The sequence below is a fragment of the Denticeps clupeoides genome, chromosome 1 (assembly GCF_900700375.1).
Source record: "Denticeps clupeoides chromosome 1, fDenClu1.1, whole genome shotgun sequence".
NCBI classification, from domain to species: Eukaryota; Metazoa; Chordata; class Actinopteri; order Clupeiformes; family Denticipitidae; genus Denticeps; species Denticeps clupeoides.
In genome coordinates this window covers 10,302,397-10,328,399 of record NC_041707.1, presented here as the reverse complement: position 1 = coordinate 10,328,399, position 26,003 = coordinate 10,302,397, and the positions used below count along the sequence as shown (strand labels likewise).

The following is a 26,003-nucleotide window of genomic DNA, read 5'->3' as shown; positions in this document are numbered from 1 at the left end:
TAACATGATATGATTAAATGATATACATAGATAACCTAAGAGGAACACAGAGATACACAGCAGATGGAATAAGGCAATTCCCTGGCTGCTCTTCACTATATAGATTCATGTGTGCATAATTCTCACCTTTTATAAGTGCCATGTTTGGTTTGAGACTTTCCAGAGCAGACAGAACAGAAGAGAGGCACAACAATGACACCATGACTTTGGGGTGGGCATCAGTACTGCAGTTAAACTCCGGCACTTCACCTTGGGGGCTGAGCAGCGCTTCTGAAAAGCCTTGTTAAAGCCAAGCAACGCCCTTGGAGCAAAGCTCTGCGCTTTCCGTTTTCATTCTCAGGAGGCCTATGAACCTCTGCCCCTCCAGAACACCCCATCCTCCCACCACCCCCTCTTTTTTTGAGCTTTGTAAGCCAATTTCTGTAATAAGTCTGGTTCCCTTGACCATTTGAGCATCTCTCTTGGTTGCTTTGCTACTGCAGTTTCCTTTCATTGGTTTGCCTCCTCATTTAAAAAGAATTGCATATAATCAAAATCTCCCAATCTCATCATAAGCCATAAACTATTAAACCATTCTAAACCATTTTTTTTTGTTATTAATTTTTAAGTAGTAACATCTGGTTCTAAAATAATTACAAAAAGAAACAATTGGAGTTTTTCTGATCTGGCTGCATAATAATAGTGACATACTTGCCTGTCATGTTGATTATTGTAGACTTGGGCTTCCAAAACTGGGCTCCTCTGATGAGTTCTTCCGACTGGTGTCATGAGGAGATGTGTGATGAGTCTGAAGATGCCTCTATGTGCACACTGACCTCCCTGTGCACGCACTCGTCCCTCTCGGCCCCCTTTTTTTCTGGCAGGATGGCACAAACATCACCCCTAATGGCCATCATCTCACTTACTCTCAAAGCGGGAGACAGACTGAGAGAGGAAGAAGACGAAAGGGTGAATGTCTAACGGCAGTGGCAAACTGTTTCACACCAGCAGGATGTCTCAACCGTGCGTCTGCAGAGCATTAGAGCATTTCTGCCTGTCATTTGCCATCACCTCTGTACTCTCTCCTAGAGTACCCTCCTAGAGTTCCCAGACCCTCTGGCTAAACCAGATCTGCAAGGGTGATGCGCCCATGCCTTTCTCCCAAATGCTACAGCATCATCATTTTTTTTTTACCTTTGATGACAGGTGGATGCAGCTGACAGCACTGGCAACGTTATTGGTGATGAATTGATGATCACCCAGCTTGGTGCAGCTTTTTTAGCTTAGAGTGAAAGAAGAAAGTACTATAATATTTGTAATGTTATGTTGTACATATTTGTAGTGTATAACTTTACAAAGATGTATATAACATCACCATTATCAAGAAACAATCGCAAGAGATGTGCTAATTTTGCTGTTTTTTTTTATTTTCTTTCAAGGGGCTATAAAGGCAACTGCTTACTCAGAATTTGGGGCAACATGTCACACCATGGCTGCATTAACATGCACCACAATGCTTTCATTTAGATTTGGTTCAATAGCAATGCAAATACTGATTGGACTGAAATAACCCGGAGTCCTTGAAAGCATGTCAGGGTCCATAATAAAAATGGTTCCCTTTTCCCCACCATAACTTTCTGCTGGCGATAGGCTTATTTGAAACCCCATCAAAGCCAATCGTTCATTTTTATTTGACCCTCTGTCTGAACTGGCCATTTTACACATGTCTCATACTTTGCAGCCCCCATGGATTCACAGGCTGTTAACCAACAGGCAGCAGAGGTAAATACAAATATGACCGACTCAACGAGCAGACGTTTCCACTCAACTCTCCGTGATGCATTGCCTGGCTTTAAAATTCCTCCAAGCCCCTTGCAGCTTAAGTGTGATTGTATATCGCAAATGCCAAAAGTTACCTTGGGAAATGTGCTTTGAATGGGATAATATTGCGGTCTGAAAGAGGTAACGTGTGACCGCATCCCAATTACCAATTTAAATCTGTCATCAAATTGTATTTGTGGTAAGAGATCAGAGCACTCTGCTTTCTCTGCTTTTTCCTTTTTTTTTTACTTTTCTTGCGAGCTCTTCATTTGCATTTCTGTCACATCTAGAAGTGGACTTGCTGACTCTACACAGCAGCTCTGCATTTTCGGGTAGTCCTCCCGCACTCGTCCCGCTGTTGTACAGCTGTCACACAGATGTCAGTAAAACCGTAGAGGCTGCATAAATGCCTCCATATAACTGCTACACCTTTTCTATTTCTTTTAATAGATAGGAGAACCTCTCCTATCAGGCTCCTGTAAAATAATTCGAGTCAAACGATATGCTCACTCTGCAAACGCACAGGGAGACCTGCGTTTTGAGGCAACTAGTATAAAATAAACCTTACACCTTGCTCCCCCTCATATGGCTGCGGTGACAGAATCTAATTTTGGATTTCTAAGTAAGCTCCTCTCTGGGCCACTATGCTTGACTCACAGCATCATAAGAAGCAGAAGCTTTATTCATCCATCAGAGACGCAAGACTTTGAAATGCTACCGGCTTTGAAATGTCCTTATATGCTGTTGTTACAAACTGATTGTTACAAGCCTGACAGAAGCGAGGGTGATTACAGTTAAGGGCAGAAGTGAATCATGATGCTTCCTGATTTAATCTGAACTCAATAATTTTTTGTGCAAATGTATCTCAACTGATTCCAGTCACCAAAGTTTCCTCATTTTATTGTATAGATCCAAAATAGCATTATGTTTTAAATATATATTGTAATAGAATATAATATCATTCAGTGTAATTGCAATACAAGGGCAAGATGAGTCAAGGTAGAGTCTTGTACCTGTATTACCCCCTGACAATTACCCAACCTGACTATTAACCCAGTCATTATTCCATTGTTAAATATGGGTCATTAATTACACTGCAGAACCTCAGACATCCTCTACCTTAATGTTCCACTTCTTTTGCGACTCACCCGGGATGCCTTTGAGGTAAATCCTGCATGTTGGAGACACATATTATTTAGGTAGAAATAGCACACACCTCCCACAGACCAAAAGTCTGAGGTTAAAATGCATAAACAGTAGACCCTCCAGGGATGTGTCTTATAAGACTAAGTGTCATTGTGATTGTCTTTTTAGCTCATTTCATTGAATTGAAAGTCTATTTTTACCATGCGTCTAGATACATGGGCTGTGGTAAAAATTGGTGAATCTACAATATACAATACAATATCAGGTGCATATGATTAACCTGGTAAAAGCAGAGCTGAATTAGAATTATAATCTGTCAATTGATCTCCATCATGGTACATTTAGATGCTGTGTTAATATCTTCAAAGTAAAACGTAGTGTCTGAGGGGTGGGTTGCACCCTTAAGGGTTAGTATTTGGTGCTGCTGAGGTCTTTGTGTTTGAGATTTTGAGGCTATTGAGGGAGACTGCATAATTTAAAAAGCTGTTTACTAATGTGGTGCCCTTGCTTGCTCTTGGGTCTTGGGTTCTTCAAGGGGTTGCCACAGAAACAATGCGTTGACTGAATGGCTGTATGCATCATTTACACATGAGTAGAGGTGGGACAGAAATTATACAATATATTGTGATGCTTCCTTTGGTGGTAGAAGTTGGTATCTGGTATCATAATGAAGATTAAGTTGAACACTTATATCTAGAGAAGCTGCGTTTTTACAGCAGAAACTAAAGTAGGGAGTATTCCCCAGGCAGCAGTGATGTTTAAACAGAATCATTGCATTTTCTTTCATTTCCTCTCCTACACAATGAAAGGGGATTTGTAGACACTGTTTTTGGAGATGTTTTGCAGTCTTTCCCTTCATGGAAGCAGATTGATAGACGTGTCTGACCTCTGCCATGAGCATTATTGTATGACATATAGGAGTAAGATTTGTGGCCTCAAATGATGACAGTGCCAGTTCTTCCCCTTAAAAGGTCATTTGCCTTTGCACCAAAAGTATGAACATTAATGTTTTTATGTTTGGGCTGTGCTTGAAACGAATGCTGTTGATGTTGTTGTTGCATGGCCACCATTGACTTATTAAGATTTTCATCTGATGACTGCAGTGGAGATCCACTTTGGGGCCGTGGGGTGACTCCAAATGTAAGATGAGCAAATTCACTTCTGCAGATTCTCAATTTTTATCCAAATGTGATGTGTCAAGCAATAATTGCTCAGTTGGTGAGATGAGCCTTCCTTGTTATCAATGGAATTACCTGATTTCACAAGTGGAATACTTTTATTTTTCTCTTCGGTGTGCACTGCTGAAAGAAAATGCATTGCATTCAGGCAATTGTCATCCGTGAAATTCCTATCAATGAGCACATGTTTCTCTACACTCTACCCCCCGCATCCCCACAAAGTGACCCTGGAATTAGTTTCTCAGCGTTTTCCTGCCGGGCATGCAATTAACAATGCCAGGGCGTGCTGTGTGCCGTAAGGACGCAACAGTAATGGCTGCCACATCAGTAGGGTTAATGGAATGTTCTGGGTCCCCAGGGCCTCCCAAAACCCTAAGGGGCCCTTAACTCACCATGGACCCCCCTCAGCATGTTAGGATTAGCTTTAAACAGCTCTTAGCTTGAGGCTGCTGACACCGTCCGAAGGCAGAGTTTAGGATCACATATCTTTACTTGATGCTGTATGTAGTCTGGGCTTTGCAGTCAAATCACAGAGGGGCAATAATTTCACCGCCGCAAGACCAGCAGGCACAGCTGGCAAAGCGTAGAGTGAAGAATTTTTGCCGACTCCGTACTGCACCATCCACCCTGTCACAGGTATCACGTCACCCCTCACTGTGTACGTATCAGGGCTCGATGTGGGCTGCGTGAAGGACCGGAGCCGTCCACAGATGCTCTGTGAGAACAGGATGTAGGATATTAGGAGGATATGTAGGAGAAGGATCCCCTTCTCCTGCTGCCCACACACTCCGAGTCGATGAAACCTCTGCTCTCATGTGGCTGGAAGGCTTCGCCTGCTGCTTCCTGTCACTGCTAATCACCAGCTGGGTGGATGTTGCTATGGCAGGTATGAATGGCGCTTACGTAATCACCTCCCACAATGCAAATTTGTGAGGAGCGGATACTACAGCGCCGTGCAAAGTGATCCGGGGGCCGATCAATAACACTGGTTACGCTCCTTTCATTCTGTCTAATGCAGTATTTGTTTCAACCTGTGCTGTTTGTTATTTTGCTCATAAATTTCTGTATGTAAAAAAAACTAAATATGATCATTCTTCCACCCTACAATCATGTGCTCGGCACAGAAACAGCTTAAATCTTCTCTTCATTGTCCGGGATACTCAATTAAAGTAACTAGCTCCCCCTATCAGATGAAAGGAAGCTGCCTGTGAATAGGGGTGAGATGCAGTCGGTCACCCTAACCTGATGGTGCTGGTCGAGGGATTTCTGCTCTTCATACAATTGGCACGTTTGAGAAAATGTAATGTAACAGAGAATAATTCGTGAAACAAATACAATGAGATTAAAGGTCACTTATTATGAAAATTTCACTTTTGAGATTATTTAACATAAATATGAGTTCCCCTAGCCTGTCTATAGTCCTGCAGTGGTTAGAACAAGGGATATGTATAAAGTGTGCTTTGGCCATACTGCTTCGACATTCAGAGAGCGGCAGCTCTGACAGCTGAATCTGGAATGTCTCTCCTTATGTCATCATAAGGGGAAGGTTACCTCCCCTTTCTCATACTTTGTCTGCCCAGAGAAATTACCATCCTTCCCCTAAAAACTCCACCGACCATCATGGCTTCACAACATGTGAAGCATTGTAGTTGCTCGGTGATTGAATGTAAAAATTAGCACAACTGTATTTTTTTAGTTCCGTGACATAAGACTCTGTTTACCCTTTTTTCTCCTAATTTGCATTTAAAGATACACACACTAAAATGTGCATCCTGGGGAAATCTAATTGTGGGACTAGCTAAAAGTGGCTGTAATTCTGAACCACGGTTCAATATTGGAAAGAGACTTTAGATATACTATTAGGGGACCACTAAGAACTATATAAATGAAAAAATATACATTTGATATTTATTTATATTTTTTGTATATAATTTATAATAGGTGGAAAAATACAATATTTAGGTGCAGCTGGCATAAAAATATCCAGTGCTAATTCAAATCATAAGTAATAGCATCATATAATGCAGAATATTAGTCAGTCAAAGGTCAATGTAAACTTTATTGCAATCTATACAGGTATACAGAGAGATGTATGGCTGGAGAGATGTAAGACATGGCTCCAGCATTTACAGTACACAGAACAAATAGGAAGTATATAAATTGAATATAAAAATACTGGAAAAATAAAATATTCCAAAAAATATAAACTCACATTATTGCAATGTATTGCAGCAAATTTATCTTGCTGTGGTCAAACTTTGGCTCAGATGTACATATTATTTCTCTGCAGCCAAGAGATTCATCTCAATTGTTTCTGGAGCCTGAACATTATTAGTTATAAACACATATGAACAAACAAAATGAAAAAACTTGAGTTTTGTGCCGAATGCGCATTGGATATGCATAACATGTCTTATTTGCCAGAGAAAATAAATTGTATATTCCAAGGTCCCAATTCAGTGCCTACCGATCCAATTATTCACATACCGCACTCCCAAGATTATTTCCTCCACTTCCCAGATATGCTTTTTTTCCTGTGTGGCATTTTGATTTAAGTTGTCATTAGATGGTCAATTTCTCTCTGCGCACAATGAAGGGAGTTCAAATCCAGGACCGTGAGGGAGGACAATCAGAAAATTTGGCAAGTTCAACAGCCATTATACCAGCAGCCCTTAGTGTCAGAAATGCAAATCAGTGTGAAAATGACATCATGGGGACTTTAATCCACTTCAGGACCGGGCCCAGCAGATGTTACACAGTAACACTGGTCTGTTTATGCTGCTTAAATGTGGAGTGGAGCACTGTCTGATTTGCACTGTGAGATTTGAAAATTAACGTGGCATTTACCCCCATGTCATGTTCTGTTATCAATTTCTGAATGTTAACGAGGTGCTTCTACGTAGTGCTGTCACAACATTTTGATGTGGTCCTCCTCAACATGTCATTGAACAGTCCAGTAAAATCTTTTGATGACAAAGCTTACAGTTATTCACCATTAATTTGGCAAAATGTTCATCCATTTGGGAAGCTAAAATGAATAGATTAACCGGGACTTAGCCAAAGGTCAGTTAGTATAAAGCATTTGTAATAAAATAACTTGAAATTCTTGTATCTGATATATGACATTGCTGATATGTTTTTTCCCTGCAGGAACTTTAATTTTGCTGCTCTGCCTGGTAGCAGCAATGCCATCAGAAGTAATGTCCTGCTCAATCAGTGTGTGTAATAATAGTTGCAAAAATAAAAAGGGGTCGGCCCTTGAAAGTGGAAACTCTCATATGCAGTTTCACAATTGCACCTGAAGGGAAATTACGACATGTGGCCATAACAACCAGCTAAAGTACACTTATAATTCAAAGAAAGATCATCTTTAAAAAAGATTGCATTACCTGGAGTGTTGCAGCACAGGCTGCAAATCACCTCTTTATTCCTCACACTCTCACTTCCTCAGATCTCTTGTACATGCGGTGATGATTTCAGTCGCTGTGGCTTTGATCGCAATGGGGACTGAAGGCAAGTAGGATTTCCTCTGTTGTTTTTAACCATCGCCGCAAATCTGCAGTAATGTCCACAGGTTCAGTGCTATGGTCGAGTCTCACAATGATTAAGAGATAGAAATATGTGTAGCCCTCATGTGTTAGGGCTATTAACTGGTCCGCCTAGGAGAGTGCATTATAAGAGTGCATTGCTGGGCCCAAGCACTTCATTAATCCACCTTTGGACACTGCCAGGTGGAGTGAATAATGCTAATACACCGAGATATCAAGGTGTTCGTGAATGGAACATTACCTTGGGGCTAATGCTCTACAGCATACAAATAATGTTCATTTTCTAAGGTCAGGCTTATATGTTATTCTGCCCGTGTTGCAATCACAGTAAAAACACAGCAGCTGCAAAGCACAAAAGGAGAAGTCTCTTAGGTGCAGAGGAGGGTGGAGAGTTTATTCACAAGGTGTGTAGATGCATTAGAGTCCCAGAGTCCACTTGGCATTGCTCAAGGGTTGGCAGTGCCGCAGTGCCAGAGAGGCAAGTCAGATGGAATCCCAGTGGCATGTGTCTGTTCTCAGCTTGGCTTTCGTGTGAGATTACAGCATGTGTGGTGAGGCTTTGTTGCCAAAGGCCTTTGAGGCAATTCTTGCAAGGCCTGAGGCAGCTACCGTTAAACACCATGAATGGGAAATTAGCCTCTCTGTGTCTCATCCTCATTACCAGTTCAGTGTTGGTGTTGGTGCTGGTTGCCTCAAAAATCAGAACTTGGTTCAGGGAAAGACATGACATCTGAGTTGGAAAACAGTTTAGCCATCCCAGTTCATAAAGATGCAATACCCAAGATTTTAGCCATACAAACACCGTATTAACATATCCACTCAAAAATAAAAAATACAACAGCTTTTTCACTTCTGTTTATGCTCAGAGCATCCATTGTCTATGGCCAAACTTTACTTTGAGGTTCATCTTTCTGAGTGTTGAAATGTCCAACTTCTGACGTAAGACAGACAGATAATGTCAATGGTTCTGATCTTCTCCTCAGGCTGTGGTATTGCTGCAGCCATAAGATTCTGGGTGCACCTCAATATGCCATCCATCCATTTATCCCAAGCTCCAGCAATCCATTGGTGACTGATACATCAACTTGTTTTGATTCACTAAGAATGGAGGTTTCATTTTTTTCATGTTTGATTAGGTGCTCCGACTAATATTGAGCCAAAGCATTATGTAAATTTTTGTAATTGGCCTATCTTTTCACTCATGTTAAATGCATGAAAGGTAAACTCTCACACTCTCTCAGAAGCTGTGGACTGTTTGAAGGGTAGCGTGTCGGACATGATCAGCTTGGTCGCTGACAGCGATCCTCAGAGACTAACATAGAGTTAGTTACTCAGCAGGCGACAGGCACGCTTCGGGCGCCATTGTCGCTCAACCTTCCGTTTCTAGGCAACCTCCGACTGGGTAGTGCATCTCTGCTCCTGTAGTCTGTTGGTGCCGCCAGGCCCAAGCCCAGCGTCTGCTTTGCTGTGGTGGCGACTGGTTAGCCTGTAAGAAAGGCAATAATAAGTGCTGAGGCTCACTTTCAGTCTGTCACTCAGTCTCTCTTACTCACTCGTTTTCCAGTCCTACCGCCCTCCGTCTCACTTTCTCATTCAGTTTGATTGTTTATGATTAGAAAGTAGGTGCACTGTGAATGATAATAAGGGAACTCAATGGAAACGTCAACTTTTCACACAGCCCCAGCAGAGGCAGATGGGATGTTTGCTGCATTTGGCAGGCGGGTCGTTGAATGCAGTGCACCGTTCATTCCTGTTCCCGGCATTTAAATCGAATATAGATTGTGTTGTCACTCTCACCTGCGCATCAGAGGGGTCTACACTGAGCCATTTCCGTGTTGTTGAGGCCCTCCATCAGGGCCCAGAAGCGTCTATCCCATCTTTAGCTTCTAAGTCCCTTTTTAGTATTAGCTTTAAGCTACGACCCCTAAATCAGTGTACCTGAAAGTAGGGTGAGTATGCCAAGGGGTTCTGCGTATAACCCCAGACTTAGAGCAGGGCCTGCGAGCTCTGGGTATCAGAATCAGTAACTACCCAGAAGAACTGGAAAAAAAAGGATTTGGATTTGAGCTGAAGAATCTGGTTGCCTTGATAGACAAACTGAAGGTTACTCATAAGTAATCAGATGAGTTATTTCAGATGTTGTGTCATTTACTTGTCATTAAATTAATGCATGTTGTTTATGGGTTTGATTTTGGATTTTGATTTACTTTGGGGATAAACAATAATGAAAAAATGATGTATTTTGTGGTAGTGTTAATGCTAGATCTGGCAATGTATATTGAAAGAAGATATTGTGAAACACTGGAAAGCGAGGCAAGGCAAGGTTTTTTTATATAGCACATAGTCAATGGTTATTTAATGTGTCTCAAAGAGATCTACAAGAGTAGCCAAACGAGTAGTAAAACAAGACAACTGACAAACATAAGACAAAAATTAGGTAGGATATTAAAATAATTAAACAGAAACCAATTAGAAACCAAAATTGTCTTTTTGCAGCAGTATTTAGTGTTACGGGGTGTGTATTTTGATTCTCAGCATAAGTGAACAAGTCTCAGGTGTGTATGCACAGAAACAGGAGCCCACGGGTGGCTAACAAGGTTACAGGGGCTGTCATGATTCGCGTAATGAGATTTGAAGTGCACCTCTCTGCCTTTCGGGTGGTTCACTTGTTATTTCACTGAAACGCTCGTCCAGGGGAATTGACTCAAAGAGTTGTTTACACCACCCTCCTAGTGGGAAACTCTTCTTGAGTGTTGTGGCCCTGATGCATCTTTTAGGGTAGGACACTATACTTACTGACAAAGAGATGGACAGGAGCTACATGCTGAATGTGGAGGAAATGTTTCTGTGTTTTATTTGTTACTGGAGCAGGCAATAAGAGTGTTTATCAGGTATTTTATGAAGTCCTGCTCAGTGTTCGTGGCTTTGGTGGGATAGTATATTTTGTATGAGTTCTTCAGTGGAGGTCAACAGCAGTCATTTATTTTTTGCTACCACTAAAATAGGCAGTAAAACATTGTGCTTTCCACTTAAGCTAATTACATATAAAAGTGATGTGCTTTCCTGCAACTACCCTTCAAGGTGCTGCATCGCCTCATATCTAAAAACATTTGTTTTTATTTACACACTCGTTTGTATAAAAATCTGCAGTTTTACCAGAGCTGAGCATTACATCCAACCACTTCTCAATATCTTGCATTAGGGAGGCATCAGACAGAGCACGGAGAGGCCTGAGATAGCATCAAACCAAATTATTTAACGCACGGGCTGCCTTTATGCATTGTCCTTATGTGCTTTTAAAGGAGACGATAACCCGACCAACATGCGCATCAATTCAATCAGCAGAATCATTATTGTCCCACAGTCCGGCCACAGGAGAAAGCCAAGGGGAAAATCAGATTAGACCTATAAGCCAGTATTTTCAATTTGTTGGTGGGAGAGGTTGCGTGGGAAAGAGGTGAGCCACACGTGGGCCCAACCTTCGCTGTCTTAATAATGATTAAGATATGGCTCGTTGTCTCAAATGTGATTTTAAATGGACCTTTGCCTTGGATTCATGTATATTAATGTGTTTGACTTCAGGGAATTGTTTGCATGGTGGACCGATGCTGGGACTGTGTTCAGGCGAAAAAGGGAGGTTTAGATTGCACAGCAGAAGCTTTAACATCCCGGCTCTGTCCAGTTGCAGAGTTGAGGCGTTGGTTGCCGTGGTAACGGCAAGGCTTATTTTAGTGTCCTTTGAGATTCTTGCCTGCAAGTGCATCCTTGAACATTACATAAGCGAATTACTCATAAAGGGGTTTCCTGTGGAACAGCTTTACACAACTTAATGCAAACACGTTGTATGTTACCAAATGCCTGGACAGAAATATGAGTGGCTTCACATCGGGCTCACCATGATTAGCTTTTTTCAGAATGAGGAATTTAGTTAAATATGCAGAAAGTAAGCGAGTGTTTTGTTAGCATGCTAGTTTTGCACGTAACCAACGCATTAAGAACTTTCCTGTTAGCAGGTCTCTTGTACAGCTTTTGTGGTCCTATGTTGCTGTTCTGCGAGTCCCGTTTTACTCTGATGAAGGAGTAGTGTATTATGGCAGAGAGCTGAGCGAAGCACTAGATAACACACACATCATTACGCTGCTAATTCAGTCTTTATGATAAGCAGTTGTGCATTCAGCCATTTTGCTTATCAGACTATCATAACCTGTCGCAGCAAAATTTAAAGCTGCCCTTGACTTGAGTTTCATGAAAGTGCCAATGCTGTAAAACAAAAAAAAAAACAAAACAAGAAAACTTTTCACCATGTTGTCATAATGAAAATTCCAAGTTTTCAGAGACTCAATTTTCTGAATGATTTCAGATCAGTTCCATTTTGCTTTTGTGACACACTTTGGCTGCCCCCCCTCACTGCATTCATTCAACCCACTCAACACAAACATTTTGGTTTACTCGTACACACCACATACAAATGACCTGGTCACTCCATACCAAGCCGTATACCTGTGTTTCTCAGGAAATTTACAGAGGAGATGGATAAAGACAAGAAAAATAGAGGTTGTGTGGCATGAACTTAACAAACTTTTTGCCTATCGGCAAGGCTGAATCAAAAATTATGCAGCCATGGTGCAAAACTGTTCCAAAGTGCTGGAGCTCTGGTAGTCATTCTAGATACTGCAAGATACACAGATCCTTATGATTAAAGTGGCTAAATATGGAGCTAAAAGATGACTCAAATACTGAGCACCACAAAAAATAGCAATGGAAACTTTTAATAGATTAATTTACATTTACATTTTAGCATTCAACCCTTATTGCCCTTATCCAGATCCAATTAAAATTAGTAGTTACAGGTACAGTCCCCCTGGAGACATGCAGGGTTAAGTGTCTTGCTCAGGGACACAATGGTAGTAAGTGGGGTTTGAACCTGTTAATTTGTGGTCATCTTGTTCATAGGTGGGCGTGTTAAGCCAGAAATATACTTGCTGTGAGCTACGAATGTGTATCAGTACACAGTGCATTATTAATGTTTGTGCTGATATACTTGCGTCTGTACTGTGCATCGTAATCTGTTTACTCCGTACCACCAGGGGTCAGTGTAGAGGCCACAAACCAAATAAATGAATTAAATCGTTGTCTATTGAGTGCAGATCTTGCAACACTGCCCCTACAAAATTACGCAGGCATTGCATCTGTATCCGTATAGGTTCCATTAATTTTTGAGTACTGTACAAAAACTGACGCAGAGACGCGGTCTGTAGGATACAGACCGTGGCTGTACTTATCTACATACGTATGTAGTTAACAGCAAGTATATTTCTGCTTTAACCCATCAGGCTATGGCCATCCTATTGTCTGAAAAGATGAGTTTCTGAAAGCTTCTTTACATTTTACATTTACATTTACGGCATTTATCAGAAGCCCTTATCCAGAGCGACTTACAATCAGTAGTTACAGGGGACAGTCCCCCTGGATCAATTTAGGGTTAAGTGTCTTGCTCAGGGACACAATGGTAGTAAGCGGGATTTGAACCTGGGTCTTCTGGTTCATAGACGAGTGTGTTACCCACTAATACTACCACCCTCTCTGATGCCCTTATGAACTTGCTGGATAAACTATGCCTGTTTTTTTCCTTCGGAGAAGTCCAGGCCAAAGGAGACATGATTTGAAGTTAGGATGCAGCTCTATGATTTGTTTATTGTTTGTTTATTGCTTATTGTTGTTTATTGTTTGTTGTGCCTTCCTGCCCCTGCAATGCATTCATCCGGCAAAACTCAACACACAATATCCAATTTACCCACACACAACACATGACCAGACCTGTTCTGTGATGGCACCCATGACCCATAAGTGAATTAAGGAATTTTGTAAGTGAGTGAACAAACATCATTGCTCATCATTATAATATTGATTCAGCAGTATTTATCCTGGTAGTTTAGTGATTACCAAAATTTGGTAACACCTGCTTCTTTGTTCTGTGCTGTGAAGTCAGCAGCAAATCAATGCTGCCAATACCTGCTACCACCCTGCTGAGCATGAGACGGAGGAGAGTGTAGTTGATTGGTCCATCTCACACTGTTATCTTCCAGCAAACCCCTCATGTCCTGCTATATCCAGTGCAGTGAAACTGGCAAGGTTAGACAAAGCTATAGGAATTTGGGCTACAGCTCACCTACCTTACACAACGCTTTAGTGAAAGATACCCTATCATTAAAATGTCACATTGTGAGGTTATTTAACATTAGTACGAATTCCCCTAGCCTGTTTTTGGTCCTGCAGTGGCTAAAAATGGCAACCGGAGCCATTCTGGAATGATCTGGAATGACCGTCACGGCTTGAAAACATGTGAAACAGAGCAGTTGCTTGGTCGTTGGATGTAAAAATGAGCACAAATGTTTTTATTTAGTTCCACAAATGTATTTTATTTAGTAAGTGTTAAGTGTTAGTGTTAAAATCTCTGTTTTACATTTTACAATTAATTTGAAAGCTTTGGTATATATTTGTTATATTATGGTATATATATATTGCTGTAGACATGGTCGTTTCAGTTCCTGCTACACTAATGCCTGGCTAATGCCCATCCATGAGGGAGAGGGAGAATATCTGTGGTCTTACATCAAGGATGTGTCTGTCTGTACTTTTTTCAGTTAGTTGCTCCACCTGTTCCAATGTCTTCGTTTTTGTTTTTTTGCCGCTCTGTATTCGACAGTTAGCCACATTTTGCGTGCTCTCCACTTGTTGGTGCTGGTTTCCTCCGGTTTTCTTCCCACCATCCAAAAGCATGCCGACAGTCTAAATTGACAATTATCTGTAGGTGTGAGTCCGCCCTGCAGTAGGCTGGCACCCTACCCTGGGTGAGTAACTGCCCTGTGGCCAGTGTGCCAGCATGGGCTCCAGCTGCCGTGACCTGCACAACAGGACAGGAAGTGTTTATAGAAAATGAGTGAGCATCATATTAACAGTTGTGGTTCTTATCGATTTGGTTGTTTATTGACTATTTAGTATTATTTCTTATATAATGACCAACATCTGTTACTGCCCCCTACTTGTATGTAATATATAGCCGGGCCTGGCTGTAGCTACTCAGCTTAGCATCTTAATGTTCTTGCCAAACATGGACTCCATTAAAATGCTCCCTTTAGGTGTTTTCTGGAATTACTGGCCCTTAAATTGTGTATATCTAGTGTTAACAATGAACTGAGTAAATGCCTTGCAATTCATTTGCAATAGAAGCCTATTTTATGCCAGAGCACTTTGGTGCAAAAAGTCAATATGACAAACCTTTCACTGGGTTGGGATATAAAGACAACAACAACAACAACATTTATTTCTTATAGCCCAAAATCACATACAGTATATCTCAATGACAAGCCCTACAGTTGACACCCCCCCACCGTTGACCCTTCTGCACACAAGGAAAAACTCCACACAAAAAAAAAGAAAGGAGGAAACCTTGGGATGGAGTGATACAGAGAGGGACCCCCTTCCAGGGTAGAGTGAGCCTGCAAATGATGTCAGTGCAGGGTTTATGATGATTTGTCCAATAAGAAAGAAAGGAAAAAAAAAAAAAGGTCCAGAGAGGTCCAGAGTGTAGTCCAGTGTCAAGGTCTACATTACATGTCCATTATGATGTTACTGGTCCATTTGAAGATCCCTGAAGGTTTAGTTTTTACGGTGGTGACCCTCTGGTTCATTTCATGCTACGTCGTTGTTAATGTGGTTGTCAGGAACCAGGATTTATCTGGTGGTCTCTTCGCTGGAGTCTGCCGGTGGTCTGTGTGCTTGATTCCGTGTCTCAGAGAAAAACAAACAGAAGCAGCGGCAGATGGTGGAACTGTACGACCGATACTGAAATATGTGGTGATGGTAGTATATTGGTGCTACAGTGGCCCGGTACCCTAACTCGGACAGGCTAACTAGGGGGAATTTAACACTGTCTGTGTCTAACAGGGGAGAAGGATCTGCTAAAAGCACAATTTTATTACGAGACAAAGCCACTTTTGACCAAAGCACTGCGGTTTCCTTGGTCCAAGATGCCCTGTGATATTTGTTGATGTTTGTGATGCAGTGGTCAGGAGAGAGTGTCACAGTGTCACGGTGCTGCTGTTCTTTAAGATGATCTAAAGTGGCACTAGACAAAGTGCTGCTAGATAAAGCGAATGCTCCGCTGAGCTCCTTCAACTTTTCATCCCTGTGATCTAGTTCTATCTAAATGTAATAGTGTGCACCATTGCCAATAACCCTGGGGGTTAAGGACACAATTTCCCCTCTTTGATTTTCTAATGAATGAGCCGAAATCCTGGGAGGCTGTGCTTAACCTTTGGGAGATGGATAATCATGGAGCTTTATTGATGGCTTGTTTACAGACAGTATAGGTGGTGTTGGGCATACTAGTGTGTTCAGGTGACTGGAGATATTAAAATGAGGGTGTATGAAAATTCCAGCATCGGAAGGTCAAGGCCATAAGGTACAGGTGCATTGGGTGTTTGATTAAACCTCCGGTTTTGGAATAATGAAAAGTAATGTATCATTAGACTGCATTTTTGACTTGGGAGAGAACACTGGGTCAAGGGCTTTGTTAAAGAGTGATCACAAAAGGTCTTCATGAATAGTACAGCATGTGAGGCAGCACTGAATAGGGCACCTCAGGGACCTGTCTTTATCTTGACTGTTCCCAGTGTTGGTGTCAGTAACCGGTGATAATATAGCCCTTGTTGGCCTTTATAGGCAAGGATAGGACAAGAGGTCTGGGCCACTAGTTTCTCTGACAAAGTATCTGTGTTGAGTGGTGTCAAGCAGCTTGGTGTCTCATTAATTCTCCTGTGAAAAGGAAGGTAAACTGTAGAGTGAATCCATAGTGGTACAGGGTAAAAATTCCAACTCAGTTACACCAGTTACAGAATGCAAACAAAAATTAAGCATAAGGTTAATCGGCTGTTTTGTTCTGGTGAATTTTGCAATGCAGACATATTTCCCTCTCACCTTTTATCTCCAAATGTACTGTACTGTGCTGTTTTTCCAATACTGAAATATACTGTTGAACTGGAACTTCAATTATGTAGAATCCTTTTTATAGAACCACTTAATAAGGTTACAAATGCTACAAACCGATTATTGCTATTTTTCTATAAACCTACAAGTTTGTAAAAGTAGTTATAAAGCAGTGGCAAATGTTGTACCTTGTTATTCAGTGTGCAGCAAGTTTTTAATCAATATAAATCCTCCAGACAAGATTAACTATTCATTCTGATGGCATTGGAGAGGAGGCAGTATATGACCATGCATGTAAAAATACAGAAAGGGAAAATATTAAATTGATCCAGTTGAGACGCACTGCTATTGAACAACAATGGTTTAATAAAATATTATATTTTTCATTCAGTGTGTGAAATTAAAGTTGAAAAATGTGTCATGCTGCATATTTCCATGGCTTTTATTTATATATTTTAAATGTCTGATTATATTTTCCATTACATTGTGTTTATTCTGCCAATGAAGCAAGAGATACATTCCAGGTTTATCCAATTAGACGATAAATCCAATCTGATCTAATGAGACTTGCCCGCAGAAGTTACAATCCATGCCTAGGTCATCAAGGTAAAATTTGTTCCCTTTTTATTGCATTTCGCATTGTCTGATTCCGGGATTTCATTAATGTGCACAATGGACCTCCTGTACGTTTATTGGGTTCTGGTTTTTGTTGTGCTCATTCAGGTCCTGCCAAATCTGAAGGTTATGTGCTTTAGCTTTGAAGTCTCTTCCTGGGTTGATTATCAATTTACTTTGCTTTTTTCTGACTATTGTTACTGGGCCAAGGGAGGGAGAGGCTCAGGACTGTCAGACTTAGACTATATAATTCTATTTAAATGTTAATGTAATAAGAAGACGCTGTCTTTTGTTTATGTGCTGTGCACATAACATGGGACCTAGCTAGGATCAAACAGATGCACTGAGCTGGGTTTTCTTTAGGACAAAACTTTACCAACTCTTTATATGTCAGTCCTTTTGTTCCATTCAGTGCTTATGTCCCAAAAAACAATGCAATTGCATGTCAATGTAAAGTGTGATGAAGGCCTGTCTGATTGCCAGACACCTATTTAGACTGCCAACAAGAAAAGGTCAAATGTCTTAATGCAAATGTTTTATGCTTAGAGCCCAAAATGGGACTTGACTCCAGTTTTGTACCTCAAGCCTACCACCATTTTTCAAATGAATTGCTAATTATATATATTTGTAAAGTACATTTAATAAAACTGTCTACAAGGCAACACATTGTCATGGCCATGGCCACACTGCAAACTCATCACGCCATTCTTAAGCTATTCTTAAGCCATTTTTTTTGAGTGATCAAACCTGCCTGTTTCCCAACGTCTGTTTTTGGATTGCTCTATCTGTTCTTGCTCTGCTCAGCTATGACCTCGACCCCTGGCCCACACTCAGACACTATTGACCGTTTCTACCAGACGCCTCTACAGCTTTCTAACTTCCGGTACAACAGCTCCACAGTAACCCCGCTTCCTCACGTTCTGGCTTCCATCCGTCCTGCCGTGAAACGATCCAGGGAGTCCAGTGCACTGTCGAGCGCAGTTGCTCTCACTCTCACTCCCACTCTCCCTTCATGGTCCAAGCATCACTGCAGCCCTAGGTGCATAAATGTACAGCATAACTACAACATTTGAAATTCCATCATTTGTCCATCATATATTTTATGGTGTGACATGCATTAATTGTATGTGTGCCTTAGTGTCACATTTGAAAAATGCATTTTTGTGGAACTGTAGAAAGACTATGATGTATTGCTTATCACAGCTCGTATCGCATCATTAAGAAGTGCAAGTATTAGCATTTGTGTCAGTTTTATCTGTCACTGTGTTACCTAAGGCATCTATTGTAAGGTGGTTTGCATGAAAGCACAAAATTTTCAGTCACGGTTTCCATCACCTCTCCTCTTTCTAATAATTTATCTTATCAAATGCGAGGAAAAGGGTCAGTGCATTAATTCCTAGCCAAAATGTGAACCATTCCTGGGCAAAATGAATTAACTCTCCAAAAATCAAAAGTTTTAACGTTGTAAGTTTCCCATCCTCTGTAGGATTTTTATAGAGGTTACTGAACGACATATTTGAGTCAGCTTTTATAAACTGCAATCAAAAGAACACAAACCAAACCCCTACTGTCTGAAAATGCAATCTGTCTGGAGGTCTGGACAATAATTACACAAGTTAATTACCTTTTAATCCCCACCTGGTAGTCATCCTGCAACATATTCATATATGAGCATTAAAACACAAGGGACATTCTTGGACTGACTAAATGACACCTAAATGTTGAAATCTACATGTTACAAGATTATCTGAGAAGAATGATATGTCCGGTTCATTATGACAAGCAGCCTCATGCAGTAAACAAAGTGATGATGATGTAAAAAAAAAGGTTGGTCTATACAGGTAATGCTTTCATATGATTAAGTTAAACGGAGGGACCCAGTATGTTCCTTGATGAAAGATTACAAGAAGTGTGGTTTTAATCTTGCAGCACTGCGTTTCAAGGACGTTCACTGATGCACTTCAAAGTGCTCTTCCCAAAAGCTGGCTTTGACGGATGACATCTCCATTTCCAAATGATAGGCTATTATTTTACTTTGCATTGGATGAATTGAAATGATAGATGCTAACTGTCCTCTTGCCTGCCTAGCACATGCAGACAGAGCGTTGGGCATGGGGCATAAAAGGCCATTTGTCTTTTCTAAATTTGGTTATCTCGGTTTTTTTTTAACAGACCAGCAGTATTCATGGTCCCCATCCCAGTACTTCAATGAAGACAGCTACTCTCCCCCTCTCAAGAATATGAAGGGTCTGTCCGGTGGTCGCCCACAACTACAGATTTCGTCAGCACACACCTGCGGCATATCCGATTGTGAGCACTCCCTAGACCACCTCCAGCATGGCCCTTCTGAGTCCCGTCAATCCTACCTGCTTAGCCCCACCGAGAGCTGCCCGATGGACCACCACCGCTGCTCGCCACGGAGCTCCATTCACTCCGAGTGCATGGTGATGCCAGTTTCCATGGCCTCTGACCACGTATCCAGCAGCACTTTTCCCAGGATGCACTATAGCTCACACCACGAGGGCTCAAGGGACGACTGCTCCACCTCACACACCAGCAGCAAAATGAACCGAATCCCCGCCAACCTCCTGGACCAGTTCGAGAAGCAGCTGCCCATCCACCGGGACGGTTTCCACACGCTGCAGTACCAGCGCACCTCCACTACCACCACCACCAGTGAACAGCGCAACGAGAGTCCTGGACGCATTCGCCACCTTGTCCACTCCGTTCAGAAGCTCTTCACCAAGTCCCACTCACTGGAGGGCTCGTCCAAGATGAACGGCAGCAAGGGTGACTCACGCTCCGACGGAGGGCACCACCATCACCACCACCATGGCCACGGGCACCACAAACACAGCAAGCGAAGCAAGAGCAAGGAGCGTAAACCCGACTCTAAGCACCGCTCAGGAATAACGGGTTGGTGGAGCTCTGATGACAACCTGGACAGCGATAGCACGTACCGGACGCCCAGTGTCATGAGCCGCCACCACGTGGACCATATCACTCACTGTTACCCGGAGTCGGTTCAAAGCCACTTTGGCGACCTCTCGCTGAAGACCTCCAAGAGCAACAATGATGTCAAGTGCTCGGCCTGTGAGAGTATGGCGATGGCGCCTGAGGGCAAGTTCATGAAGAGGAGCTCTTGGTCCACCCTCACTGTCAGTCAGGCCAAAGAGGCTTACCGCAAGTCGTCCCTGAACCTGGAGAAACCAGTGATGCCTCAGGGTCTCAAACCTTCCTTGAGGTCTTGCCATTACCTGCAGGTGAGTGGGCGATGCTACAGATGTTCGCTATGAATATGTATTATCACTATGATATGGTGACCAGATACTGTATAGATACTGTGAGTCTTGCACAAGACTTGCTGGATATAGCAATGAAAGGATTTATAGGCCTTGTCAGTGAGAATGGGCCGGTTGCCCTGGAAAGGCGCTGTGCTAATGTTTAGAAATATTGCAAACAATGGGGAATATTGACTCGCATTGATTATTCTGAGTGGGCTTGTGGTTCAGCATTCAGCAGACACTTAATTATCCAGAACAGGCATGTCCCAAAACTGCCGCTTGATCTTGAATTCACCAATCATGTGATGCAAATCTTGATGTTTCCATTAATGATGATTTTGTTACGTTACTTGATGATGATTTTCACTACTTGGTGGGCAACATTCTGTGCTCTTTATTAGTTTTTTATTCACTTTTACCCCTTCTTTGGGTGCGGTGGACAACTTAACAAACAAAATCAATCCAAACTGTGCCACTGAAGTGCACCTAAATGGCATTTTAGCCATTTTTTTAATCATAAGAATTCCAGGTGCCACTCTAAAGGCAACACTGATGTAGTTGTTTTGAAGCAAGACATTTGCTCTCTAATAAATGATGTCCGCCAGTCTAGACTACAGACGTAAGGACTGTCTGGAGCCACGGTTCCTCTTTAACAAATTGTTCTGTGATAATTAGCTGATTATTTCCTGTGAAGTGCTTGGCTGGCTCCATGCTGGTTTATCAGTTTGAGAAAAAAATGACTCATTGTCTGCTTATGCAAGAGTTCGTCTTATGCCTGAAGTTTTTGCTCATTGCTGACCAAGCATAAAATAATGAAGTCATTAAATGGAAAATGAACATCTGTTGCAGTCTGTATTAAAAAAAAACAACGTTAGCGATTCTTTTTACTGGGAAGAACAGTCAGAGCTATGGGCGTTACACTGCTGAAAACGAATCAGCTTCTTTGGGGGTGAAAAACACCTGGCTCTAAAAATAGCACTGCGGTCTGTAGCGGAGCTATTTTTAGCCAGCACTATCGATGTGGCCAAGGTGACGCACGTTCTGGGAGAATTTATGTCCCGCTCTGATGTAAGCCATCTGAAACCTCTTTGGCTCCATGTCAGGCCCAACAGAAAGAAAAATAAAAGATGCTATTTCAGTCTGCTTTCATCAACAAGTGCAGCCAAGCCTGCAGAACAAATTGTTACTCAAAGATGAAGCATTTAATGATGTTTCTTGTAAAATTCATGAAGGGACTGTTGCTGTCACTTTTTGTTCTACCCCAAATCTTCATAAAACGATCCAAGCAAGTGGGTTTATTTTGTCACACTCCAGATGGTTCGCTGCATAAGTCACCTTTTTAGTCTGCTCCCATGAGACACCAGAGATCCTATGAAATAAAATATACAATGTTCTCCTTCTGCTCAAATGTGGATGGGGGCTTGGGGAATGAGGGCATGTTGAAGGAGGGCAAACATGAAGGAATGCTAACTTTGCAGTAAAAAAAACAAATGAAACAACAATGTCACCGAGTGATGGCCTTCTGTCAGTAGCTGTGTAATTACACAAATTAGTTCCAATTATGTACAGTAGCCATCCGCCCTCACAGCCCCCTCTCTTCATGTATCTTGAGAGGCTTGATTTAGACTCTAAAGGTGATGGTGACTGTGCAGTAAAGTGTTAAATTAAGTGAGAAATGGGATGAGCCAGCCGGTGCCAGCAGCCAGATTCATCACCAACTGCCACCTCATTTACACTCAAATCTGCTCCCCTTTGGGTAATTGCATCCTCTCCATCCTTGCTGTCTGTGCCCTTTTCTCTTTACCCTGTTTGCCTCCTGTTATCTCAGACCAGTGGCTTATTTTGTTATTATCTCTTCAGAAGAGCAAGGTGCTACCATCCCCTTATTCTCATTGGAATTCTAGTACTCAAAGACACTAATGTGAAAATTACCCTGCTTACTGTGTTTCACCCTGTGGTTGTCTGTTTAAACATATGGCACATTTTTGTAAGATACTTCCGATTAAATGTAACAAGTCTGGTAACACATTCTGAATATTAAGGGAAAATTATGAAGCTGATGCCTGACAGTAACATGATGAGGCAGGAGGCAGTATTTCATTTATCAAATTCCAAGAAAAATTCCAAATACAGATAATAAGGCGGTGAATCCAGTAAATCAGTTTTTACAAAATCATTTAAGGACAGTGATCTACATGTACCAAGGAAAGGTTCCAATGGCTGGAGGTCTAAACAGGAAATGGCAAAATGATAACAAGCAAAACCATGGCAAGAGTATGGGTACACATTTTCAGCCTCAATGGTCACTGTCTTTGCAACGCACAGTCTATGCCATCAATAAAAAAGGTCAGTTCTGGTCAGTGGTTCTCCTGGCATGAGTTGGAATGGGCTGGAACAGTTGTGCTGGATCAGTAAAACTATTATAACAATTAGAACAATTATATCAGTATATCTGCACCAGTATGTCCACCACTTGTATTCAAATACTCTTTCTTTAACATTGAACTGACTTTAACATCAACCCTCATTAAACCAGCTAATTTGTTCCAGAACCGCTAAGGTATTGGTTTTCTTGGTGCTCCCATCAAGTCAGTTGTTCTCCTTGACCTTCTGTGACAACAACATTTTAAGAATTCACATGTTCACACTCACCATATCACTGCATCACCTTGTCATATCATTTGATGTCTATATGAAAGTGAAAATGAAGTCATTGTCATTGTGAAACACAGCAGCACAGCACATAATGGCACAACAAAATGTGTCCTCTGTTTTTAACCCATCATCCTTGGTTAGCAGTGGGCAGCCAAGAAAGGCGCCTGAGGAACCGAGTGTGGCGATGGTGGCACCTTCTGAGCTCAGTGGCACCTTGGATCAATCAATAGTCATGTCATTACAACTAATATAATGAGAAGAAAAGATTTCATAATGTGTACAATATGAATTGCTGAACTATCCGTTTCATGATTTCATATGTTGACTCTAATGACTCTCGCTCTCATTAAGTGTACTGTCACCCAGCCAGAGATGTGCGTCATGAAAACTTTTTGCCTCTTTTTTTTTGCCCTGATTAATTTAGTTTCCACGTAAATGCTGTTCTTTTTCCTCACAAATAGTACAAAGAAAGGATTAGGCTTTGATAATTTGTCTGATAAGGCATTGCAGCAGGATTTAATACGCCCATTAATTACATGTTGACTTGCCAACAGTTGGCATAAAGGGGCTTACCCAGGAACATAGTGATGATGAGGTTTCCACAGCTCTAGATGTTTTGGGGCAGTGGTGGCCTAGCGGTAAAGGAAGTGGCCCTGTAATCAGAAGGTTGCCAGTTCAAATCCCGATCCACCAAGGTACCACTGAGGTGCCGGTGAGCAAAAGCACCGTTCCCACACACTGCTCACCAAGGGTGATTGGTTAAATGCAGAGGACACATTTTGTTTTGTGTCACCATGTGCTGTGCTGCAGAGTATCACAATGACAAACACTTTCACTTTTGGCAAGACCTCCTTTGGAGACAAAATCTATTTAGACTTCCCTGCTTCTTCACTGGAGCAGACACTGGTGATCTGAGCGGCTTGGGCTGAGTTATTTTCATTTTATAAAGGAAACAACGTGGGCTCTAATGCCACCCACAGTGTCTTCCAGTGTAGCATATAAAGCACACAGTCTGAAACTGTGGCAACTTTGTCCATGCAACTCACCGAATGCACTGGCACGTATCTTCAGATCAGGTATTTGAATTTTAATGTTGTTTACTCGTCACGCCCCAATGTGTAAAGACCTTAAGACTGGCGACGAGTCACAGTTGATCCGGCAGTGCCCTAAATCAAAGCCTCACCAAATTCAGATTGTGCGCGAAGGGAGGTTTTACACCACTGGGCATCCAGAGATGTGATTGGATTCTTACATAAGCACTGGTGTCATTGACTTCTTCTTCGAGAATTAATGGGCTTGTTGGATATTGCATTGGTGATTAACTTTGAAAGAGCATCCAACCATAGTAGGAAGGATTCTACCCTGCTGGGCTATTAATGAAGATTGCCCAAGCAGAGTTGGTTCATACACACACTGACACACACACACACACACACACACACACATACAGGCTTTCAGTCATTAGGTGAGATGGTGTATGAAAAGATTCTGGGACGTGACTTAACATCATAAGGCAGCATCAACCCGCAGTACAGGGAGCGTGACAGTATTGATCACCAATTTTGTCTGTCATCAGGAACACTGCATCGGAGTCAACAGCAACACATTTTTAGACAATATCATTACCGTAACTGGCTTATGAGGAGATTCTGTCCTTTGGACAGTGCAGAAAATGACTTTGTTTCCCCCAAAGGGAGAGACACTTCTACTCCCCTCCAATCTCTCACTCTCTTTTTTTAATCGGTAATTCCAAAGTAAACAAATCTCACCACAGCTTGAGCATGTCCTCTGGCACTTTTCATTAATTAAATGTCTAAAAATAACAATCTCCTTGAAGACTTAATTAACCCAGGCACTTGTGTGTTCACAGAACGTGCCTGCCTTCACGTGTGTGCTGACGGACGTGGGGCCGTGCTGTATGTCTCAAATACTTATTGTATTGTTTAAGCTTACATGTGGGTGCATATTTACAGAAGACTCGTGAACTTAATGGCGTGTGCTCGTCCTAAAAATTAGATTCATTTCCAGCAACAGTTGCGGACAAACACCCGCGCTCGAACACCATCAATCAGCGGCTACTTTTCACTCACAGACAAATTTGCTTTCAGCTCTGGAGATCGGGAGATTTCTGCATCACTTGTTGTGCACTTTGTCTGGTAAACAAAGGCATGTTCTGATTGAACCGTAATTCATCAATTACTCAGGCAGTTTGACATTACCACAGATGTACTGTGGGAGTACTCATGGGTGGGCATAAACAGGCTTAAATTAGCGTGATGACTCCAAATGTTTTTGTTCGCTGTAGACGAATTACAAGAGGTGAGTAACTAGGACCCTTTATTTCTATCTAATTGTAATTTTTCATAGTAGAAACGCACTTTGATTTAATTTTGGAGGCCTTTATAGACACTAATTTAACAATTTGCTTGAGCACTTTTGTGCCCCAGGAGACCATGGTTAAGCAGCATTTTGTTTATTAATATTAAATGCTATTTAATGCCTCATGATTAGTAATAGAACTTTGTCAATTGTCATTTTTATAGCATCAAGCTACTTTCTGCAGTACAATACTTATCAAATTTTGATTAACATCTATGTTGCAAAACAACTTTACTTTTTTACCCATTTCTTGTGCACATTTAAACTGTACATTATTTTTCAATTATGTGTAACCTAAGCTATTGAGCATATAGAAATGGCAAAAATACAGCGGGGAAAAAAAATTATTTGTCAGTCACCGATTGTGCAAGTTGTCCCACTTAAAAAAAATCATAGGTACACTTCAACTG

The 26,003-nt window shown here is 41.7% G+C and overlaps 1 protein-coding gene across 5 annotated transcripts in view; it reads left to right on the top strand.

Annotated features, from left to right (window-relative positions):
* The window catches only part of dlgap2a (discs, large (Drosophila) homolog-associated protein 2a), a 140,961-nt gene that overhangs the window by 74,019 nt on the left and 40,939 nt on the right, over positions 1–26,003 (top strand). For all 5 annotated transcript variants that reach the window (XM_028970954.1, XM_028970945.1, XM_028970982.1 and 2 more), the window contains one exon: positions 19,448–20,538. In XM_028970954.1, the coding sequence (XP_028826787.1) occupies positions 19,448–20,538 (1,091 nt within the window). The remainder of the gene's footprint in view (positions 1–19,447; positions 20,539–26,003) is intronic.